This window comes from Malania oleifera, chromosome 3 (genome assembly GCF_029873635.1).
Source record: "Malania oleifera isolate guangnan ecotype guangnan chromosome 3, ASM2987363v1, whole genome shotgun sequence".
NCBI classification, from domain to species: Eukaryota; Viridiplantae; Streptophyta; class Magnoliopsida; order Santalales; family Ximeniaceae; genus Malania; species Malania oleifera.
In genome coordinates, this window is record NC_080419.1 from 30,157,092 (window position 1) to 30,178,386 (window position 21,295).

The 21,295-nt window shown below is 34.8% G+C and overlaps 1 protein-coding gene across 1 annotated transcript in view; it reads left to right on the forward strand.

The window, feature by feature from the left end:
- LOC131151977 (1-aminocyclopropane-1-carboxylate oxidase homolog 1-like) overlaps positions 1-21,295 on the forward strand; it is a 44,041-nt gene that overhangs the window by 13,935 nt on the left and 8,811 nt on the right. Inside the window, exon 2 of the mRNA XM_058103516.1 lies at positions 13,005-13,326. Coding sequence (XP_057959499.1) covers positions 13,005-13,326 — 322 coding nt within the window. The remainder of the gene's footprint in view (positions 1-13,004; positions 13,327-21,295) is intronic.

Genomic DNA, 21,295 nt, shown 5'->3' on the forward strand with positions numbered 1-21,295 from the left:
TGGTTTTGTGAATATGTCTGCCCATTGTTCATCCGTGCATACAAACTCAAGTGTCACATCTCCTTTTTGCACATGATCACGAAGAAAATGATATCTTATTTCTATATGTTTAGTTCGTGAATGTAATATGGGATTCTTTGAGATGTTTATTGCACTCGTATTATCGCATCTTATAGGAATAGTTTCATAGCTTAATCCAAAATCCATCAGCTGTTGCTTCACTCACATTCCTAGGTTCTATTTGAGATAGAAAGGAAAAATGACTAATCATATTCCTAAGTGAGGATCGAGTGGCTACTCCACATAATGGTTCACCTTTTATTTGATCAATGTGATGATTCTTTATGTACTTCCATTCTCTAGGTAGTTCATTAACCTCATTTTCAATTTAATTAGATTCAGTGGATGGTTTCTTAATTTCATTTCTCTTTTCTGAATCATCTTTAATGGACAGTTTTTCAAATTCCTTATTTATCTCAATTTCATCTTCATCTTTCATTTTAGAGAAGGGATTTGACTCATCGAACACTACATGAAAGGATTCTATAATGGTTAATGTTCGTTTGTTATATACTATGTAGGCTTTACTGTCTATGACATTTCCTAGAAAGATACCTTCATCTGATTTCACATCAAACTTTCCTAAATGTTCATTGTCTCTAAGCACAAAACATTTACAGTCAAAGACATGAAAATATGATATGTTTGGTCTATGATCATTCCATAATTTGTAGGGAGTCTTATTTAGAGATGGTTTAATCAAAACTCTATTTAGAACAAAGCAAGGGATATTTACTGCCTCAGTTCAGAAGTACTTAGGTAGTTTATGCTCGTTAAGCATAGTTCTGGCCATTTCTTGTATAGATCTATTCTTCCTTTCAACTACACCATTCTGCTGTGGTGTTCTAGGAGCTGAAAAATTATGAGTTATTCCTAATGAATTGCAGTAGTCTTCCATGTTTTGATTTTTAAATTCTCTACCCCTATCACTTCGAATTTTAGTAACAGTATAACCCTTTTCATTTTGAATTTTTTAACACAAATTTATGAATTGTTCACATGCTTCATCGTTGTGACCTAAAAAGAGTACCCATGTATATCTTGAATAATCATCAACTATGACGAATGCATATGATTTTCCTCCTAAACTCTGAATTGTTTGGACCAAATAAATCTAAGTGTAGCATTTGAAGTGGCCTAGTAGTAGAGATTATTTTCTTCTTCTTAAAGCTTGTTCTTGCTTGTTTCCTAGTTGGCATGCGTCACAGATTTTATCTTTCACGAATTTAGTCTTAGGCAATCCCTTAACTAATTCTTCTTTAACAGTTTAGATATTAAGTCCATGTTTGTGTTTCCTAGTCTCCTATGCCAAATCCAACTAATCTTATTTATAGTTGAAAAAACAAGTAACATGTTGAGAAGCAAGGTTGTCAAGGCTAGTGTTGTATACATTTTCATGACGATCAGTAGTAAACAATATTTTGTTTTCAGATTTGTTCTCTACAGTGCATTTGTCATATTCAAATGAGACTTTATAACCTTTATCACATAGTTGTCTTATACTCAATAAGTTATGTTTCAATCCATCAACTAATAGCACATTATCAATGACAAGTGAAGGTTCCTTACCAACCTTACCAACTCCAATGATTTTACCTTTAGAATTATACCCAAATGTAATGAATCCTTTATCTTTGGATATGATAGATGCGAATTTAGCTTTATCTCCTGTCATATGTCACAAGCATCTGCTATCCATATACCACTTGTCCTTCGAGGAAGACAATCTTAAGCACATCAGATAACTACTTTTGGTAGCTAGATTTTCTTGGGTCCATGGGGGTTAGTACTATATTCTCCTTTGACTTTCCAGACTTTCTTAATTTTGACATTTTGTTTTTGAAAGGACAATCAAATTTTATATGACCCAACCTCTTACATTTAAAACATGTAATATTTTTAAGATAGTCTTTGGTTGGAACATACGATTTTGACTCTCTTACAAAATATCCCATGTAGAAATGTTTTTGTTTTAGATTCTCCTTCTCATTAAAATCAAGACCTTCCTTCTCTAGGGAATTTCTTTGAGCTTCTAGGAGTTTTTCAAAATTATTTTGACCTTCTGTAATTTTACAGATAATCTTAGATTTGTCTTTCAAATTCTTTTCTAACTCCTTAATTTTCAAATCCTTGTCTTTCATGAGAGATGCATGAGATTCATTTTGGCGTTCAACTAATTTTGAAAATTCTTTAAATTTTAATTTCAAACTAGAATTTTTCTTATTCATTTTTTCAAGCATTTTAAGGGTATACATATATTCTTGATGCAGTTCATCACAAGAAAACATGTTATTTTCATTTTCTGAATCACTTGAATAGTAAGATGAAAAAGAAAAAAAATATTATACCTCATGGTCATCGTGAGCCATCAGACATAGATTCACAATCTTGTCATCACTATATTCAGATTTTGAACTACTGGTGTTGTGTGTGTCCTAGCCCACCTTTAGAGCCTTCTTCTTCTTCTTCTTCTTCTTCTTCTTCTTCGTGGTCATCGTGCATGCTAAATATTCTTCCTATTCACAATCTCAATGCACAAATCAAATACCAAGTGATTTGTCATTATCAAAACAAGATTTGACTCATAGAATCAACAGTCCCCTATGCTAGTGCCGTGGGGAGTTTAATGTATGGCATAGTGTGTATAAGACCAGACTTGGCACATGCAGTGAGTGTGGTGTGTAAGCTTTTCTCTAATCCGGGTAGACAGCACTGGGAAGCCGTCAAATGGATTTTCAGATACTTACGTGGTACTTCTAGTTATGGCATCATGTTCGGCAAGAAATAGGATAGTCCATTAGTTGTGGGCTTTATTGATGCTAATTATGCAGGGGATATGGATGACAGAAGGTCTACAATGGGTTATGTCGTTACCCATATAGGAGGACCTATATGTTGGAGGTCTATGGTACAATCCTTGGTGGCATTGTCTACAACTAAATTTGAATACATGACAGTTGTCGAAGTTGCAAAGGAAGCCTTATGGCTTACCGATTTGATAAAAAAGATAGGTATATAGAAAAGTGGGGTTGTGCTACATTGTGACAGTCAAAGCGCTTTAACTTGGTGAAGAATCAAGTGTACCATGTCAGAACCAAGCATATTAATGTAAGGTTCCATAGGGTCTGAGAATTGATTACTTCGGGTGAACTTAACTAGATAAGGTTCACATATTTGAAAAAACAATGAACATTTTGACAAAACCGGTTACTACTAAAAAGTTCAAGCATTGCTTGAACTTGCTTCATGTCTCCAAGTGCTAGAAGGAAGATGGACCCAACCTAACATTTCAAGGTCAAAGTGGAGCAACGATCTATGTTTTCAGGTCTCTTAAGGGGCGTATACTCGCCAAGGTGGAGATTGTCATGTTTTTGTTTCGTAATACTTGATGGATTGCTTAAAAAAGGAAGAAGACATAGTGGAAAATCACATGTGCTGAGGTGCAGAAGAGAAACTATCAACTATTTGGCTAAAACAATCGATGATTTGGTTCCAAAATTTAGACAATTTACATTCTGTTTGAAACAAACAACTATTTGGCTCGAACTGTCGACGGTTTGGCTCTGGAACCCAGCGCAGATCTTCAAAATTTGAATGTGAACGTTAAGTTGGTTGGGTGTTTGGAGCGAAACCTCTGAAGTGTTTATAAATATACCATTCTTGGTGTATTCTGAGAGTGGAAGATCATTGTATGAGTGATTGTATTGTATGTTCTTTGATACTTACATAATGAAACTTTTTCGATTGCTCCCTTGGATGTAGGCATTATTGAACCACGTAAATCATTGCGTTGTTGTTCTTACTTTTAGATATACTGCGTGTGTGTGTGTGTGTTCCATATTTTTTCTTCAATAGTTGCTGTGTTTAATTTCTGTTGTGCAATTCCGAGTTCATTCACAACAAAAACCTATAATTAAGTTTCTAAAAGAACAAATAGGTACATCCTTTCATAGAAAAAGGTGTAGCTTCAACAAACTTCTTGTCACTAGATTCTCTAGATGCACAAGCGGTTGGAATCTTGGTTGGATTGGTTTAAATAACTTAGTTTCATGTTGATTCCACACACCCTCCAAGGGTTTCCTCTATTTGCATGAATGTGTGTGTGTGTGAGAGAGAGAGAGAGAGAGAGAGAGAGAGAGAGAGAAGAAGAAGAAGAAGAAGAAGAAGAGGGTACAATCTGTATTTAAAGTAATTATACAATGGTTGAAAGACCTTGTGTAGAAGAGGAAGGGGAGAGAATATCATAGACTATAATTAGTGACAGGTTTTGATTGCAGATGTAGAATTAGAAAATGACATTTTGACTAATTTGTCTTGATTTTAGGCAAGGATCTTCACGTAGTGATCGGGTCAGATTAAACCTTGGCTATGAATGAGCTATACTCAAGTCAACTGTGTGTGTCGTATGAAATTATTTCCACAAATTGCTGCTGATCGTGAGGATGTTGTTGTGCAGAAGTATCCTCAACATGTTCTGTTTGTGCTCTATTAATATCCTCCCACAAACTTGGTTGGGACTAGAGGCGAAATTTGATGCGAAATAGAGTAAGAGTGGCTTTGGACATAGGTTTGGTAAAGATGTCCGCAACTTGATGTGTACTGGAGATATGTCGAGTGACAAGAAGACAAAGTGCAACTCGTTCATGCACAAAGTAATAATCTAGCTCGATGTGTTTGCTGCAGGCATGAAAAATCGGTTTGATAGTCATATGTAGTACACTAAGGTTGTCACAAAACAACACTGGAGGATGAGGTTGAGGAATGCCAAGGTCTTTGAGAATGAATGTTAACCACGTAACTTTAGTAGTTGTATGGGCCATGGCACAATATTCCACCTCTGTGCTGGAGCGAGAAATAGTAGGTTGCTTCTTTTCACACTAGGAAATGGGATTGTGACCAAGGATGGTGAAATAGCCAGTCATGGGGCGTCGAGCAGTAGGACAACCCGGCCAATCGGAATCATACAACACACAAAGATCAAGTGCAGTGTGAGAAGTTAAAGCAAGACCAATATAAATAGTGCCTTTGATGTACCGCAAGATTCGATGAACCATTTTAAGATGTGAAAGAGTGGGTGCATATATGAATTAAGAGACAAAATTAACACTATATGAAAGATCAGGTCAAGTGAGTGTGAGATATTGTAAAGCTCCAACTATCCCACGATAAAAGCTAGGATCATCAAGCAAAACAGCACTGTTAATGCCCTTAGTCTTTGCTTCTGGAGGCGTACTCATGGGCTTGCAATCTACCATCTACATTTTCTAAGGAATGGTAAGCGCATAGTGAGTTTGAGAGAGATGAAATCCTTCAGATGTGTGTGTGATCTAAATACCAAGAAAATGATGGACAGGACCGAGATCCTTCATGGCAAATTCTGTGTGTAAAAGCTAGATAAAATTATTTAGAAGCTGCTAGGTGGAACCTGTAAGAAGCATATCATCAACATATAATAGGATAATTAAAGTACCATGAGAAGAATGTAATATAAATAAAAATGGATTAGCTAGACTACAAAAGAAACCATGTTGGAGGAGAAAGGCATTGAAACGGTCAAACCAGGTGCGGGGAGCTTGTTTTAAGTCATAAAGTGCACGTTGGAGCTCTTACGAGTGGTTAGGGAACATTGGATTAGCCATGCCTAGGGGTTGTTCCATATGGATATCTTTATAGAGAATTCCACAGAGGAATTCATTTTTAACATCTTATTGTCTAATGTCCCAATGTTGAACTAAGGCAAGGCTAAGGACAAGGCGAATTGTGCTAGGTTTGATAATAGGAGGGAATGTGTCAATGTAGTCGATTCCATCCAATTGATGACAGCCCTTGGCAACTACACGAGCTTTGAGCCGATTAAGAGGGCCATCTGGGTTGAGTTTTGGCTTGAGGACCCACTTGCAACCAATTAGATGCATGGTAGGATTGCGAGGAACAACCTACTAGGTTTTGTTATGATGAAGGGCATCCATTTCCTCTAGCATTACTTCTCTCCAACCAGCATTACTAATAGCAGCTTTAATTGAATAAGGCACTCTTGGAATGTCTTAACTGACAACAATGAGAGCATACTTGGGATTGAGTTTGTGAATGCCATGTTGAGAGCGGGTCACCATTCGTTGATTGGGAGTTGTAGGTAGCTCAAGTAATTCAGGTAGCTCAAATGGCTCGAGGGAATTGTGAGGTGCTTCATGTTGAGGCTCAATATGCTCTGAAGGAGGGAGAGGTGACATAGTTACTGTGTCCAAAACTTGATTCGGAGAAGAAAAAGGAGAAGGTGTCAATTGTGGGGCAGCCATCAAGTCTGAAGTGGCCGTAGAAGGATTGAGAACAGGTGTTGAAGTTGAATATAAAGAAGTGGATGGGATGGAGGTTCGTGGTTCAACGATGGCATCAAGTGAAGTGCTTCAATGTGGCAAATTAGGTGGTGCAAGAGGTGAATCACAATAACCTAAACACGGTATAGGAGAATGAGTTTGAGAAATAGGAAAACTAGTCCATGAGTCAAAAATACTCATCCATTGGTTAGAAGGAATGACAAGTTTACTGCCTCGAGGTTCCTTGAAGGGAAAATTGGTCTCATCAAAGACCACATGTCGATAAATAAACATTTTTTTGTGTAGATGGATATAAGCACTTAGAACCTTTGTGCCGATCACTATATCCAAGAAAGACACATGGGACTGTCCTGGGATCAAATTTGTGTGTTTGATTATCGCTAGTATATGGAAAACATTTAGATCCAAATACCCGTAAAAAGGAGCAATTCAGATGCACCCCATGCAATTTGAAGAAAGGTGTATCTAGACTAAGAGTAGTAGATGGTAGACGGTTATGCAGGAAAACAATAGTTGTAAGAGCTTCAACCCATAAGTATAAAGGATCACCACAATGAAACAACATTGCCATACTTAAATCACGAATTATCCTATGTGGGCGCTCAACTATACCTCCTTGTTCTGGAGTGTGAGGGCAAGAAATTTGGTGAATGATTCCTTGTGCTTAGAAGTGAGAGTTCAGTCTTGGATTGATGAATTCACCATCACCATCCGAGTGAAAGATTTTAATTTTTGTATCAAATTGCCTTGCTACATATTGCTCAACGGTCAAATAAGTATTAACAAATTCAGATTTTTTTTTTGAGAGGAATGAGCCAAGTATATCAGAAGAAATCATCAACTAAGCATGCATAATAACAATATTTTCCAAGAGACAAAATAGGCAATGGACCCCATAAATCACAGTGGATTTTATTAAAAATATCTGAACTAGAATTGTCAGAACAAGAAAATGGCAATTTACTAAGCTTGCCTAGTTGACAACTATTGCAAATGGATTGTAGCTTATTAGAACCTTGAACATGAATTAATCCTTTGCTCAGAAGCAACTTTAGAGTGGATGCTTGAGGGTGTCCTAACCGCTAATGCCACACTTCTGCAGTACCTGATTTGAACCTATGGGAGTAGTATAATTCATAGGGGCTGGAAATAACGTATAGATCACCTTTGCGCCACCATCCTGTCATCACCTTGTAACCTATCTCCCGTTCCTTAACATAGAAATCCACATTAGAAAATTAACAATTCAAGGGATAATGATAAGTAATCTGGCTTACAGATAGTAAATTTCGTTTTAAGTGAGGAACATGCAAGACATCATTGAGGGGTAAGACTTGAGTTCCATTTTTAACAGTAGCATCACCAACAAATATAATGTCTAGCGATGTACCATCTTCAATCAAAACATAGTCAATACCTAGATAAGGATGTGTATATTTCAACATACCAACATTACCTGTCACGTGATTTGAGGTCCCGGTGTCTAATGTCCATTCAGTGTCAAAGACTGTGTTGTCAAGGGTGAGAGTAACCAGAGCCTGTGGGACTTCATCTGGTCTGAGAGAGTGTTTTGGTAAATGGCAACAGATCTTTGCAATGTGGCCCATGACACCACAAATTTGACAAGAATCATTGCGATACATTTCTCGTTCGACTAGTGTCATTCGCCGTTGTCCTGGAGAAGGTGGACGCTGAGACATGGAACCTTGTTTGTTGTTGTTTTGGGTTGATTGTCGAGTGAAGTTGGTGTGACCTTGATTGTTGAATTTTTGATTGTGGGAGTTGGTATGTCTCTAGTTGTTGAAATTTTGATTGGTGAAGTTTTGATTATGGGCTTGAAAACCACGACCATTTGAATTGAAATGATTTTGTGGTCCTTGGTTGGTGGAATAATATTGTTGAGGACGTTGCTTTTGACCATAAAAAGCCAATTGGTGAGTTGAAGTATTGGTGGTGAACCAATTTTGACACTGTTCATACCCTTGCCGCAGGGACACCAATTCGGTATAGTTTAGATGTGGTGGCTTTAACATAGTTGTGGTGAAGGACTTATACTTTGGCCCTAAACTTGTGAGAAGAGAAAATACCTTAACATTTTTAGTTACAGGGCTTCCTATGACTGCTAGATTGTCACAGATGCCCTTGAAATTGCGAATATGCTCGCTAATGGTGGTGTTGTCATCTTTGCACAGGTAAGTCAATTGCTGACGAAGAGTGAACTCTCTTTCTTGTGAGTCTTGCACATATGCTTCCTTAAGAGCATCCTAGACAGACTTGGCAGTGTCTAGGCCAATAACAAGGCCAAGTGCTTCTTCAGCAAGTGTGCCAATGAGCCATCCACGAAGAAGTCGATATGATTTCTGCCACGTGATGATCTCATTTGTTGTCTTGTCTGCAGGCTTGTCTATGGTTGATGTGGAAGACATGGTCGGTTTTATTGTTTCTCGAGTGAGATGACAAACCATGTCTTGGCTTTCAGTAAGAGCCAGAGCTTGCTCACGCCATAGGGGGTAGTTGTCTTGTTTTAGTTTGAGAGCAATGAAATCGCTGACATTGTGAGAAAGAGAGGCCATTGAAAAAAAAAACTTGTTGCTCACACCAAATCTGATGCCAAGAAGAAATTTAGAATTGAAGCTGTAAATATTATATTATATTTCTTTCACAACATGAGCAACAAGAAGAGGGTACAATATGCCTTTAAAGTAATTATACAATGGCTGAAAGACCTTGAGCAGAAGAGGAAGGGGAGAGAATATCGTGGACTATAATTAGTGACACGATTTGACTGAAGTTGCAGAAGTATAAAAGGACACTTTGACTATTTTTCCTTGATTTTAGGCAATGATCTTCACGTAGTGATTGGGTCAAATTAAACCTTCGCTATGAATGAGTTGTACTCAAGTCAACTGTGTGTCTCATCCAAAATTATTTCCACAAATTGCTGCTGATCGTGAGGATGCTACTGTGCAGAAGTATCCTCAACATGCTTTATTTGTGCTCTGTTAATATGTGTATGTGTGTGTGTGTGAGAGAGAGAGAGAGAGAGAGAGAGAGAGAGAGAGAGAGAGAGAGAGAGAGAGAAGTAAAATTGCATTTTATAGCAACTAAGCTTCAAATTCAACTTCTAACTTATCTGTTAATTTAAGCAACTCAAATTTCATATTGCTGATGATTGGTTCACTAGGTAAGTGAAAATAAAATTCATTTGGTTAATTTCTCTAAGTGCATTACATTTTGGAACAAATCAAATACATGACCAGGATTGATTGGAGTTACTCTAAAACAACATGAAAATAAAAGCTAAAGCAAGAACAAAAATTGGAAAATAGAAATTTTAAAAGAATAAATCATTTGGTTATTTTCTTTGAGTATATTACATTTTGGAGCAAATCAAATATTTGATTAGGGTTGATTGGTGTTACTCTAAGACAACATGAAAAATTAATAAAAGCTAAAGGAAGAACTAAAAATGAAAAATAGAAATTTTAAAAGAATAAATATTATAAGTGGTCATAAGAAAAATAGAATTATTTTACTTGAGCACTATATTTTTAAGATGACTTTTCATTGCTCTAAGAATAACCCCACTTTATATGAAAATTAAAAATGCAAAAAAATCCTTTTTAAAAAATTTTATGGATACTTTTATTTTATCTATACTTTTATTCACATGTTTACCTACTTCACATTTTTTTTTTTTTGAAATTTTGTGTATAAAATAATTTAATTCATAAAAGTGAGTTTTGTATATTGATTAGGTTATCTTAGGATGAGCTCTAAGTTAGTCGAGTTTATAAATGGAGCTCCTAATGGCCAATATATTAGTCAAATTACTAGTTTATATGCAAACAAGCATATGGGATTATTCAATGAATTAACTTTGATATACTATTGACCACATAATTGAGCATGTTTGATGAGCCATATGTATGTTATTCCTCAAGATCAACTCCTTTGGTTTGCAGGCTTCAAATTTAAGTTAGAGCATGACTTATTTATTTAAGTGGATGAGTTTGAATAACTTTTTATCCAACCACTAAACAAGTAGCTCACAAATGACTTAACTTATTTAATTACACTAGCTTAACTATAAAATATATCAAAGAAGAAGGACTTTTTGAGAAAAATGGAAGAAAAGAAAAAACAAAAATAAAATTTAGTACTTCTCTTTATTAGCAGAAGGAGCCTAGTTTACCCAAACATAAATAAATAAATCAATAATAGAAGAATAGTACCTAAACATAAATAAATAATTCAATGAGGTAACTGACATGGATTATTTTCATAATTGATTATAGAAAAAAATAAAATAAGAGAACCCTACAATTTGCATGATTCAGTAGAAAGAAATATTAAGGGTTTGTTTATTTGCACAAAGTAATTTTTAATTTTTAATTTTCAAATAATTATAAACATATAATATTGTTATCTCTATTTTTTCAACATATTTATCTGAAACATTAGAGAAAATTTTTTTTTTTTTCTAACTTTCCTATATATATAAATGTTGGAAAGCTAAAAAAACAATAATATATTTTTTGTAATTAGTTGGAAAACTTAAAATAGAGAATAAATTAGCTTTCAAACTTGAACAAACTCTACTATTGTATTTGGTATAAAGAAATAGGAGATGAGGAAAGAAAAAGTAAGAGTGGAAATGTTGTGCAAATTAATGCGCAGTAAAAATAAACGATCTTACAATACAACAAGCAATAGTGAAATATACAAAAAATACAATCACACAAATTATATGAAAGCAATAAAACAATGACTCGAAGAATTACATGGTTCGACAATGCCTATATCTACGGGAGCAAAAGGTGGTGAATTTTCACTATCTTCTGTCAAAAGACATATAGGTTACAACATACAACACTTATATATAACCCTCCCGAAGGTTTTCCCCCCGAAACCCAACCTATACAATTTCCCAATTCAAAATTAGAAAACCAGTGGTGAGTAACCTAGCAAAACCGCTGACGGTTTCAGTCGTACCATTGACTGTTTGAAGTCGAGAACAAACAGTAGATGTAACACTTCATAACAATCAACTGTTTCTTCAAAACTTGACAAAACCGTCGATGGTTTCAAGCAAACCGTCGCCGGTTTGATCCTGCATTAACAACGCTAAACCTCTCCAACACCTTCTCCACATAACTGCCTTGAGATAACCATAGTCTCCCTACAGCTCTTTACCTACGATTATCCATCCCAAGAATCTTTTTGGATGCACCCAAATCTTTCATGTCAAAGTCTTTACTCAACTAATTCTTCAACCTATTTACCTTAGTCATATCCTTCGCAACAATCAACATGTCATCAGCATAAAACAACAATGAAATGAGAGAACCATCATAAAAACTCTTCACATACACGCAGCAATCATATTCACAGCTCATGTAGTCTATCCAGATCATGTACGAGTTAAAACTTTTGTACCAGTGCCTCGGAGACTATTTCAACTTGTAAAGTGACTTCTTTAGTTTACAAACCAAATGCTCCTATCCACGTTGACTAAACCCTTCTAGTTGTGACATGTAAATCTACTCCTCCAAATAAACATGGAAAAACACTGTCTTTACATCCATTTGCTCTAATTGCATATTATAATGTTCCACCAATCCCAACACTACCCTGATGGAAGTGTGTCTGACCACATGGAGAAGATTTCATCATAATCAACTCTTTTCTTTTGTGAGTATCCCTTTACTACTAACCAAGCCTTGAACTTCTTACCTTCCTTTTGTGATATCGCTTCCTTCTTCCTATACACCCACTTGCATCCTATCACCCTCTTCTCTTCTGGAAGCTCCACCAAATTTTACCTCTTCACTCAACAGTTTGATCCTGCATACCAACATCTCTATTTTTCACCATTTTTTTTTCTTTTTGTACATGCGTTTCACTCAACATATGAGCCACATATTACAACAGGAAAGAGAAGCGAAGTGCACATAAATTTTCTTCTTTTTATTTTATAATAATGTGAAAAATTGGAGGAACTTGATTTGAAACTAGCCTATCCATTTTCCTACCAATAAATCCACCTAAAAAAATGGAAGGAATAGTTGAAAAGAAACCTAGTTATTAATTTGACTAACTATTGTTTTATTCTCTTTTCATTTTTCTATGTCCAATCTAGGGGTGGAGAGAAAAAAAATTCTATCAATTTTTCCTTCGTAAAAATTTTCATTTCCACCAATACTAAATAGTAAGTAATGTGTCACAACTAAATGTAGGCTTTGTAAGTAAGCTCCAAATGTAATTTGTTGCAAAATGTAAAATGATTGCTTTTCAAAATTGAAATAATGAGATCTTTGACTTAATATATTTTAGGGAGGAAAACAATGCAACTTCGGGAAGTATTACAAAATAATGAATAAAATGAAAGAATATTTTCTCATCTTGCTCATTCTCATAACAATTGGTATCAAGGTCCCTTTTGGGGTTTTTTACCAATCCACAAGACAAAGTGGCCTTCTATTTCACACTCTCTAGGTAAATAGGCATGAGGTTTGACCCTTTAGCCACGTTCAAACATTGTCTAAACCTTTTCATTTATGTGACTCGTTGGGAGTTCTTATGTGTTTTTTTACTGACATATTGTAGAGACATACTAATGGAGTACTCCAAGCAGATGATGAAGTTGGGGTTTACATTGTTTGAGTTGCTATCAGAGGCTTTAGGGCTAAATCCAACCCATCTAAAGGACATGGATTGTGCCAAGGGACTAGTCATCGTCAACCATTATTATCCAGCATGCCCACAGCCACAATTAGCCTTAGGCACAAGCAAACATACAGATAATGATTTTATTACAGTGCTTTTGCAAGATCAGATGGGAGGCCTTCAGGTCCTACATCAAGATCAGTGGGTTGATGTTCCCCCCAGATTAGGAGCCTTGGTTGTAAATGTTGGAGATCTTCTACAGGCAAGTTTTTGTTTATTTTATTTTTTATGCTTTAATGAACTCATGATGCACTTATTATCTGCTAAGTAACATTCACTTTATATCGTATGAAGTGATTTGCTTGTCAGGTTCACAAAGTATTTTTATTTCATTATTTGATAGAAATATTATTCCTAAGCATGTATTTATAAGGCAGTATATATATATATATATTGAAATGATGTTGTCTGAGGCGCTTTTGACACTTGGAAAAATCCACCAAGATAATATGGGCCTGCCTTTCTACCCTTCTCCACATAAATACCAAGGTATTATCTCAAATGTAAAGTCGTAGCCCTCAAGACTCGAACCTTAGTCAAATAACCATGAGAGCCTTGTGTTTTCCACCTAAGACACCCTTGGGGGAGAGGGGGGGGGGGTGGAGACGAAGGAAAATGCTCTTTATGAGACACTATATTGATGTTTTGAAAAGAAAACATGTTTAGCATACTTAACTAGGTATGTTCCCTTGCTAATTTCTTTAAATTAATAACTTTGTATGAATATGCCCTTTGTTTAAAGACCCTATAAGACCTTGGAACTTAACAAATTAAAAATATCATTTATTTACAAGGCATAAGAAATTAAAAAGGAATATTGAGATTACACTTGGTTTGTAAAATGAAATGGTATGGGGATGGAATAGCTATTTCTGTAGATTGTCCATAATAGTTTCCAAAATGAAGTGATACAAGTTTAAGGTAAATGTTTGACAATGTACAATGTTTGTACTAGTTCAACTAGCATCGGGTAACATAAGTGTGGTCTCAGCAGTCACCCAAGAAGGGGAGGGGGTCAATTGGGTGTTTATGATTATTGTTTTAACAAGATTTTGATGTACACTATATGAAACAATTGATTACGTTATTAATAAAATAACGTAATCAATAAAATAAATAAATATCAATCATTAAAAAATTATATAGATTTTCAAAATAAGCACACACACACACACACGCACGCACGCACAACGCTTTTTAATAATCTCAAAATCAAGTACTCTAAGTAATGTTAAAGAAGGAGAGAATAGTGAGACCCTATTTATAATGGTTCAACCTCTTGACCTATGTCCATTCCCCAAGTCAATCAACTTGAGTTATCACTATGTCTTTGATGTTTTTACATGAGAATCACTCTCGCCAAAAAACCATGCCTAAGTAAGCTGGTTCACCCTTTTGACAACCCATTAAAAAATTGTGCAATTGCACCTCAGACCTCAATTCAACTTGAAGATACACTTTTAGTTTAAAAAAGAAGAATAGAAGCAATAACGTGTAGCTTTTATAACGTTTTAGTTTGGATCAATCAATCAGGCTAGGAGGAATTTGCACCTGATCAACCAAATATAAAGGATTGAGTTAGAAATACAATCTTGCACAATGAAGATCAATTAGACTTTAGAGCTTTTTCTTCTTCAAAATGTATGTATTTCAATTGTTTTCATTGTAGACACCCTATTTTTGCCCTAGCCAAATAGAACAATGGGTCCCCTCTTATTTTCATTATTATTATTATTACTATTATTATTATTTTTCATTAGTATTATTATTATTACTTATTTTTACTTCTATTTTATTATCATTATTATTAGTATTTTTTATTACTATTATTACTATTATTTTATTTATTTATTATTATTATTATTATTATTATTTTTCATTAGTATTATTATTATTACTTTTATTTTTATTTATATTGTTTATTATTTTCATTATTATTGACATTATTTTTAATATTAGTATTTTTACTATTATTATTATTATTTATTTATTACTATTATTTTATTATTATTATTATTATTTTTACCTTATTATTATTATTATTATTATTATCGTTATTTATTTATTTATTTTTTTTTATTTTTTTTTGTTATTATTATTTTTGTTAACATTTTTAGTATTTATTATTATTATTTTACTATCATTATTATTATTTTTATATTATTATTTCTTTATTTATTTATTTGTTATTACTATTATTATTATTTTGCTATCATTATTATTTTTTATACTATTATTATTTATTTATGTATTTTTGTTATTACTATTTTGCTATTATTATTATTTTGCTATACTTATTATTATTATTATTATTATTATTATTATTATTATTATTATTATTTCCTTATAAACATAATAGTAGTATATATTATTTCCAAAAAAAGAAAAATACCAAAAACTGAAAAAGGAATTTTTTTTTAGGGTTTGTTTTTCAAATTCTTCTTTTTATAAGAAGGAGGCAGCGCACAAGACAGAGGGGGCACTGCACAGAGGCCAAAAAGGAAAAAAAAAAAAAAAAACCTAAACTTCTCTATCTCTCTCGCTGCAACAGCAGCACGGCTCCCTGCCCTCGCTCCCTTTTCCTCTCACCTTCATCTTCCCAACCTCCATCACCATCTCCAACCTCCTCCACACCAGCAGGTCACACCCGGCCACCCTCCGGTCTGCACCTGCAGAAGACCATCCTAAGACTTCCTGCAGCACCGCAGCCCCTACCAGTTGGCCGAGCATCACTGCAACTCTTGGCCAGATTCAGGACTGCCACAGAGACCCTCCTATCACTCCAGCCTCCATTCGACGCCCCAACCACCAGCTGCAACTTGAGTGCATCACACTAGCAGCAGAGGGCCAGCCGCTTTCCCACGCCACCACAGCAGACCACCCGGGAGCATCACCACGCACAGCCGTGAACAGGACCACCCAGCGCCTCCAACAATCCTCACTGCTCTTCTGCAGCCGCAAGGACCACCAGACCAGCAGATAGCCACCAGTTAGCCGAGAAGAACAGCTCCAGGAAATCACCAGTCAACTCCAAACCCTCGGCCAGCCCTTGGCTTCCTCCGCTCTGCAACACAGCCGAGTCTTCCGGCCATCCCTGCAACACAAGAACCCCCCGGTGAGTCCCCCTTTGCCTCCTGTTTCTGCTGCACACACTACAACACTGTTCGGCCATACACACACTGCACACACACACACACTGCACACACAGTAAAACACACACGTTCACCTGTATTTTTATTTATTTATTTATCTTTCTTTTTCTTTCATATTTGGTTTATTTTTCTGTTTTGATTCATTTGGATGTCCGGGTTCTCATTGTACATGCAGGAAGTGTGCTTAGGTTTTGTTATATATATAGCATGATTACCATTCATTCTATAGGATTTTTATATTTATTTTAATATTTAATATTCACGGGTAAATTTATTTTCTTTTTTAGGGTTAATTGTTTTATTATTATTGTTGTAAATATTTTATTGCAGGAATTTGTTTTAATATTGAAAGTTTAAATTTTGATTATATTTGTTATATGTATTAAGTGATTAATAATGTTATGGAAGGACTTTTAATGTTGTAACTTTAGTATATAATATCCAAGTTTATATATTTGTAGCATTCATTCTAAATACTAATTGGTTTATTTTGTTTTTGTAGGATTCCTTTTTGTTTGATTGGGTCTCAAGCGTCAAAATTTTGAATTTTCTAGTCATCTTTTTTTTTTATATTATTATTATTTTCATTATTAAAGTTTCTTATTATTGTTATGTATTCGTTATATTTATTATGTAGATTGTTTCATTATTATATGCTATTATTGCGTTTATTATGTAGATCGTTTCATTATTATGTTTAAGTTTATATAGTTGATTTGCATATATTATATATTGGTTACGGTTAGTATGTTGATACATCTAGTAATCTTGTGTTTAGTATTTTAGTGTATTTGGCATGTTAGTTTTAAGGTAGGTTCAATATTAGAATGGATATTACATATTATATATTTATTACTATCATATTTGTAGTATTTTAATGTACACAATATCATTTATCTTGGTAACCTTAGTATTTTGGGATCATGTTATTATATTGTATATTAGGGTATATTTAAAATTGCTGCATTACTACTATATATTCTTAACATTGTATATCATTTATTATATTCTCATATTTTGATTTATTGTATCTTGATGTATTTTAGGATTGAAATTGCTTCTATATAAATCGTATACTTAGGGTTTTTTTTTTTTTTTTTTTTTTTTTTGTCATTATTGTACTCTCTTTGTATTTAATATTTGTATAGTTAAGGTTGCGTGTTAATTTTGGTTGCCATATTAAATAGGTAATTATTAATTTTAGAATTAACTTGTTTCCATAAATTCAATTATTTTCTTGCCTGTTTTAGTAGTTTACATATTTTAAATTCGATTTGTTTTCCTTAATTAATTGTTAGCATATGTATGTCTTGTGCATATCTTTGACCGCGTGTTAATATTAGGATAAATATCATATTATTTAAATATGTATATTGTTAGTTAATGATATTTAGTATTGTTACTGTTAATATTATTATTGTTACCATTATTGTCATTTATTATTATTATTATTATTATTATTATTATCATATCTATTACTACTATTAATATTAGTATCGTTATTAGTATTAGTATTATTTATTAACGTTATCATTCTTATCATTATTAATAATATTATCACTATTTTTAGTATTTTCTTTATTCAATCTTATACGTACTATGGTATATATTTTGATAAAATATTTTCTTGATTTTTAAATCCCTATGATTTTATTGCGGGGGGTATGAGCCTTCGGGCATTACGTACCCTAAGCTCTGAGGGAATATATGTATATATATATATATATATATATGTATATATTTATTTATTTTCCTATGTATTTATAAATTCATAAAAATGAGTAATGTAAAGATTTATTAGATTAACTTAGGGATAATTTTAAATTAATTAGGTACCGTTCTTAAGAACGGGCGCGTAGGGGGTGCTCATACCTTCCCCTCGCGTAACCGAACTCCCGACCCCAACTCTGGTATTGTAGACCGATTCTACCCCTAACGGGGTAGTAATCATGTGTTCTAACCGCACTAAAGGTTAGTGGCGACTCCGATAACCATGTTTTTCCATGAAAATAAAATTGATTTTAATTTCGCCGCCCGGGGCACACGCGCTCCCGGGACGTCGCGACATTCATTATTCACATGGATCTCTATACATAAAAGCCTTTGTCTGAGCATCCAATGATTTTTGTGTACGCAATAAATGATCAATAGTCAATTTTACTAATAAGAGAGTATGGAGAAAATGAACTAATATGAAAAGAACATTCTTCCCAAAAGTAGAAGTAGTGAGTTTAAGAAAACCCAAAATGTTGATTTGACCATGATCTAGACATTTCGATCAATTTGAATTTTTAACTATCATAGCTATAGACACCCTAATTTTTACTAGGTCTCCCTAATAGGTGAGGTGCATGAGATCAATGAAATTTTGAGGCCCCCCATTTGGGACATTCATGTGAATCCTAATTTGAAAGCAAGATCCCGTCTATGGACTCGTGAGAACAAACCTTGTTATGAAATTCCCTGTCGGTAATCATCTTGTAGTTTTTTTTGTTAAGTTGGTAGATTATTTAATCATCTTGTTGTTTTTAGATTAAGTCCATTTGATGATAATCGAATAATTAATTTTCTTTTCAAAGTTGAGTCCATATGTCCTCTTTGTATAGTTGAGCTCGTATTGTTAACTCCTCAACAAAATGATTGAGACCATATTGTTAGAACTTAGTTTTTGTTAAGGTGATTGTGTCGATTTTTTAAAATTAAGTCACGGTTAATAAAAAAAATTTGTTCTTATGTGAGCTCTTTTGTTTGAAAACTAGTACTTGTTCTTATTTTAATTACCATTGAGTCCTATTTTTTTTTAGTCGAGTTGTTAAATTCCTGTTATTAGGGGGCCCATGTGGCGGTAAAACGAAGGAGTCAGCATTTTTTCATTAGAGTACACGGGCGCGTGCCCAACAGGATACAAAATAGGTTTGTAAAATACAAGGGGAAATACATGGCCAAATACAAAGAAAACACAAAAAAAAAAATAAAAAAAATTTTCGTCAGAGAAGCCGGGCTACATCCATGTGCAGTTTAATTAGGATATTCCATAGCATCTTTCAAAATAGTTGTTCACCAATTTAGAAACAAATCAATGCAAATGGGAGGGAAATTAAAATGAATCAAAGAGTTAAAAGAAGAGAATCTGTAGAAATTGAGAGCATGCGCGGATCACAAGAGGTACCTTGATTGTGAATTAAATTGGGAATAATACTTGAAAAATATCACACAAATCAATAAAATGATTTTTGAAAATGGGATTGCATCCCCCCACATTCTTTGTCGAACTCTCCATTAATTGGAGAATCAGCCATATCACAAGAAGGGGGGATTACCTTGCAGTAGGAAGGAAAGTAGACACTAGGGTTGTTGCTTAGAAGGAAAGAATGAGGAAAGGAAAGACCAGACACTGCCTAAACTGAACTAGGATTGACCCTGTAAATAGAGGAGTCTTGCACAGACCAACAAAGAGAAAAATAGAGGAATACCTAGAGAATTCAGAGTGAAAGTTCAGAGAAGCGGTACGAGGCAATTTTTTAAAAAGGACTTGTCAAAGTAGTAGCACCCTAAAAACCCTAGAAGGTTGGAGTCCTCTCCTCAAAAGGCACACCAACTAGTGCATGATCATCAACACTCATAAAGCACACACATCACTTCCTCCCTTCGACACATTGAGGCAGACCTCCAAGCCCCGAGATAGACCTCCCAACCTAGAAGGCATTTCCAAACAGACCCAGAAGACTACTCTCGACAGACCTGAAAGGCTATGCCCATATAGACTCAAAAGAGAGGATAAGAAGACTGGAGGAGTGGAAGACTATAGGTAAGATTGGCTTTTCCTTCCCTATTCTAAATCTACAATACTAAACTATTGGGGCACATGTTGTTAAGTTACTCCCTCTAGAGCAAGAAGGAACCTAGACCTAACCTTGAACTCTGAACCCTGACAGAATTGAACACATTGAGCCCTGAAACAAGAACCTATATCTGAACCTGCACCCTGAACTTGGACCTGCACCTGTGAACCTGAACTTGGACCTGCGACCTAGACCAAAAGGAACCAAACCCCCCCTTACATAGAACGTGTAGCCTAGATCACCTATACAAGCCTAAAAGCCCGCAAACATTTTAAAAACCCAAGCCCATAACTTTTTTTTTTTTAAAACCCCAGGCTTGGAACCCATTTTAAAACCCCAAGCCCAAGAAATTTTAAAACCCCAGACTCACAGCCACATTTTAAAACCCCAGGCCCAAACTCGTTTCAAAACCCTAGGCTTAGACCTTTTTAAAACAAACCCAGGTCCAAACTTTATTTAAAACCCTAATCGAGACCTCTAAAAAAAAAAAAAAAAAACCCAAGCCCAAAAATATTTGAAAACCCTAGGCCTGGAACCCATTTAAAAACCCCTAGCCCAAACCACATTTTAAAACAAAGCCCAGTTGGCCCAATGGGTTGACCCGGTTGGGTAACCCAAAACCGAACTCAATTGGTTTCAAGCGGGTTGACTCGCTTGGAACTCCTTCACACACACACACACACACACACACACACACACACACACATGTGGATCTGAGCACACATTGAATACACACATAAGCCACAAACATGAACACACACACATGCTACAAACTAGAACACACATTGATCACTAGATCCAAACCAAATCACACACTCCCAAATCATCAAGCCAGCACTCGAAACACAAACACAATATCGCCCAAAGCACATACATTCTTAGAACCCAGAAATCAAAACACAATCATAAAGGAACACTTATCTTTGAGTTTGTGTCCACTCTGTAGGACACATCACCATCGTAGGACCCAGATCAAATCCCTCCTATATCCCCAAATTGAACCACCACAAGAAAATCGAGAAGACCCTATGGGTCTTCGCTAGGAAACTGAGAGAGGTAGGGATCTGCAGTGAGGGTTTTGAACTAAAAAAGGGAGTGAAAAGAGTTAGGGTTTTTAGAGGGTGTTTGTAGCTATTGATAGAGAAAGGGAGAGAAGAGAGTTAGGGTTTTAGAGAGT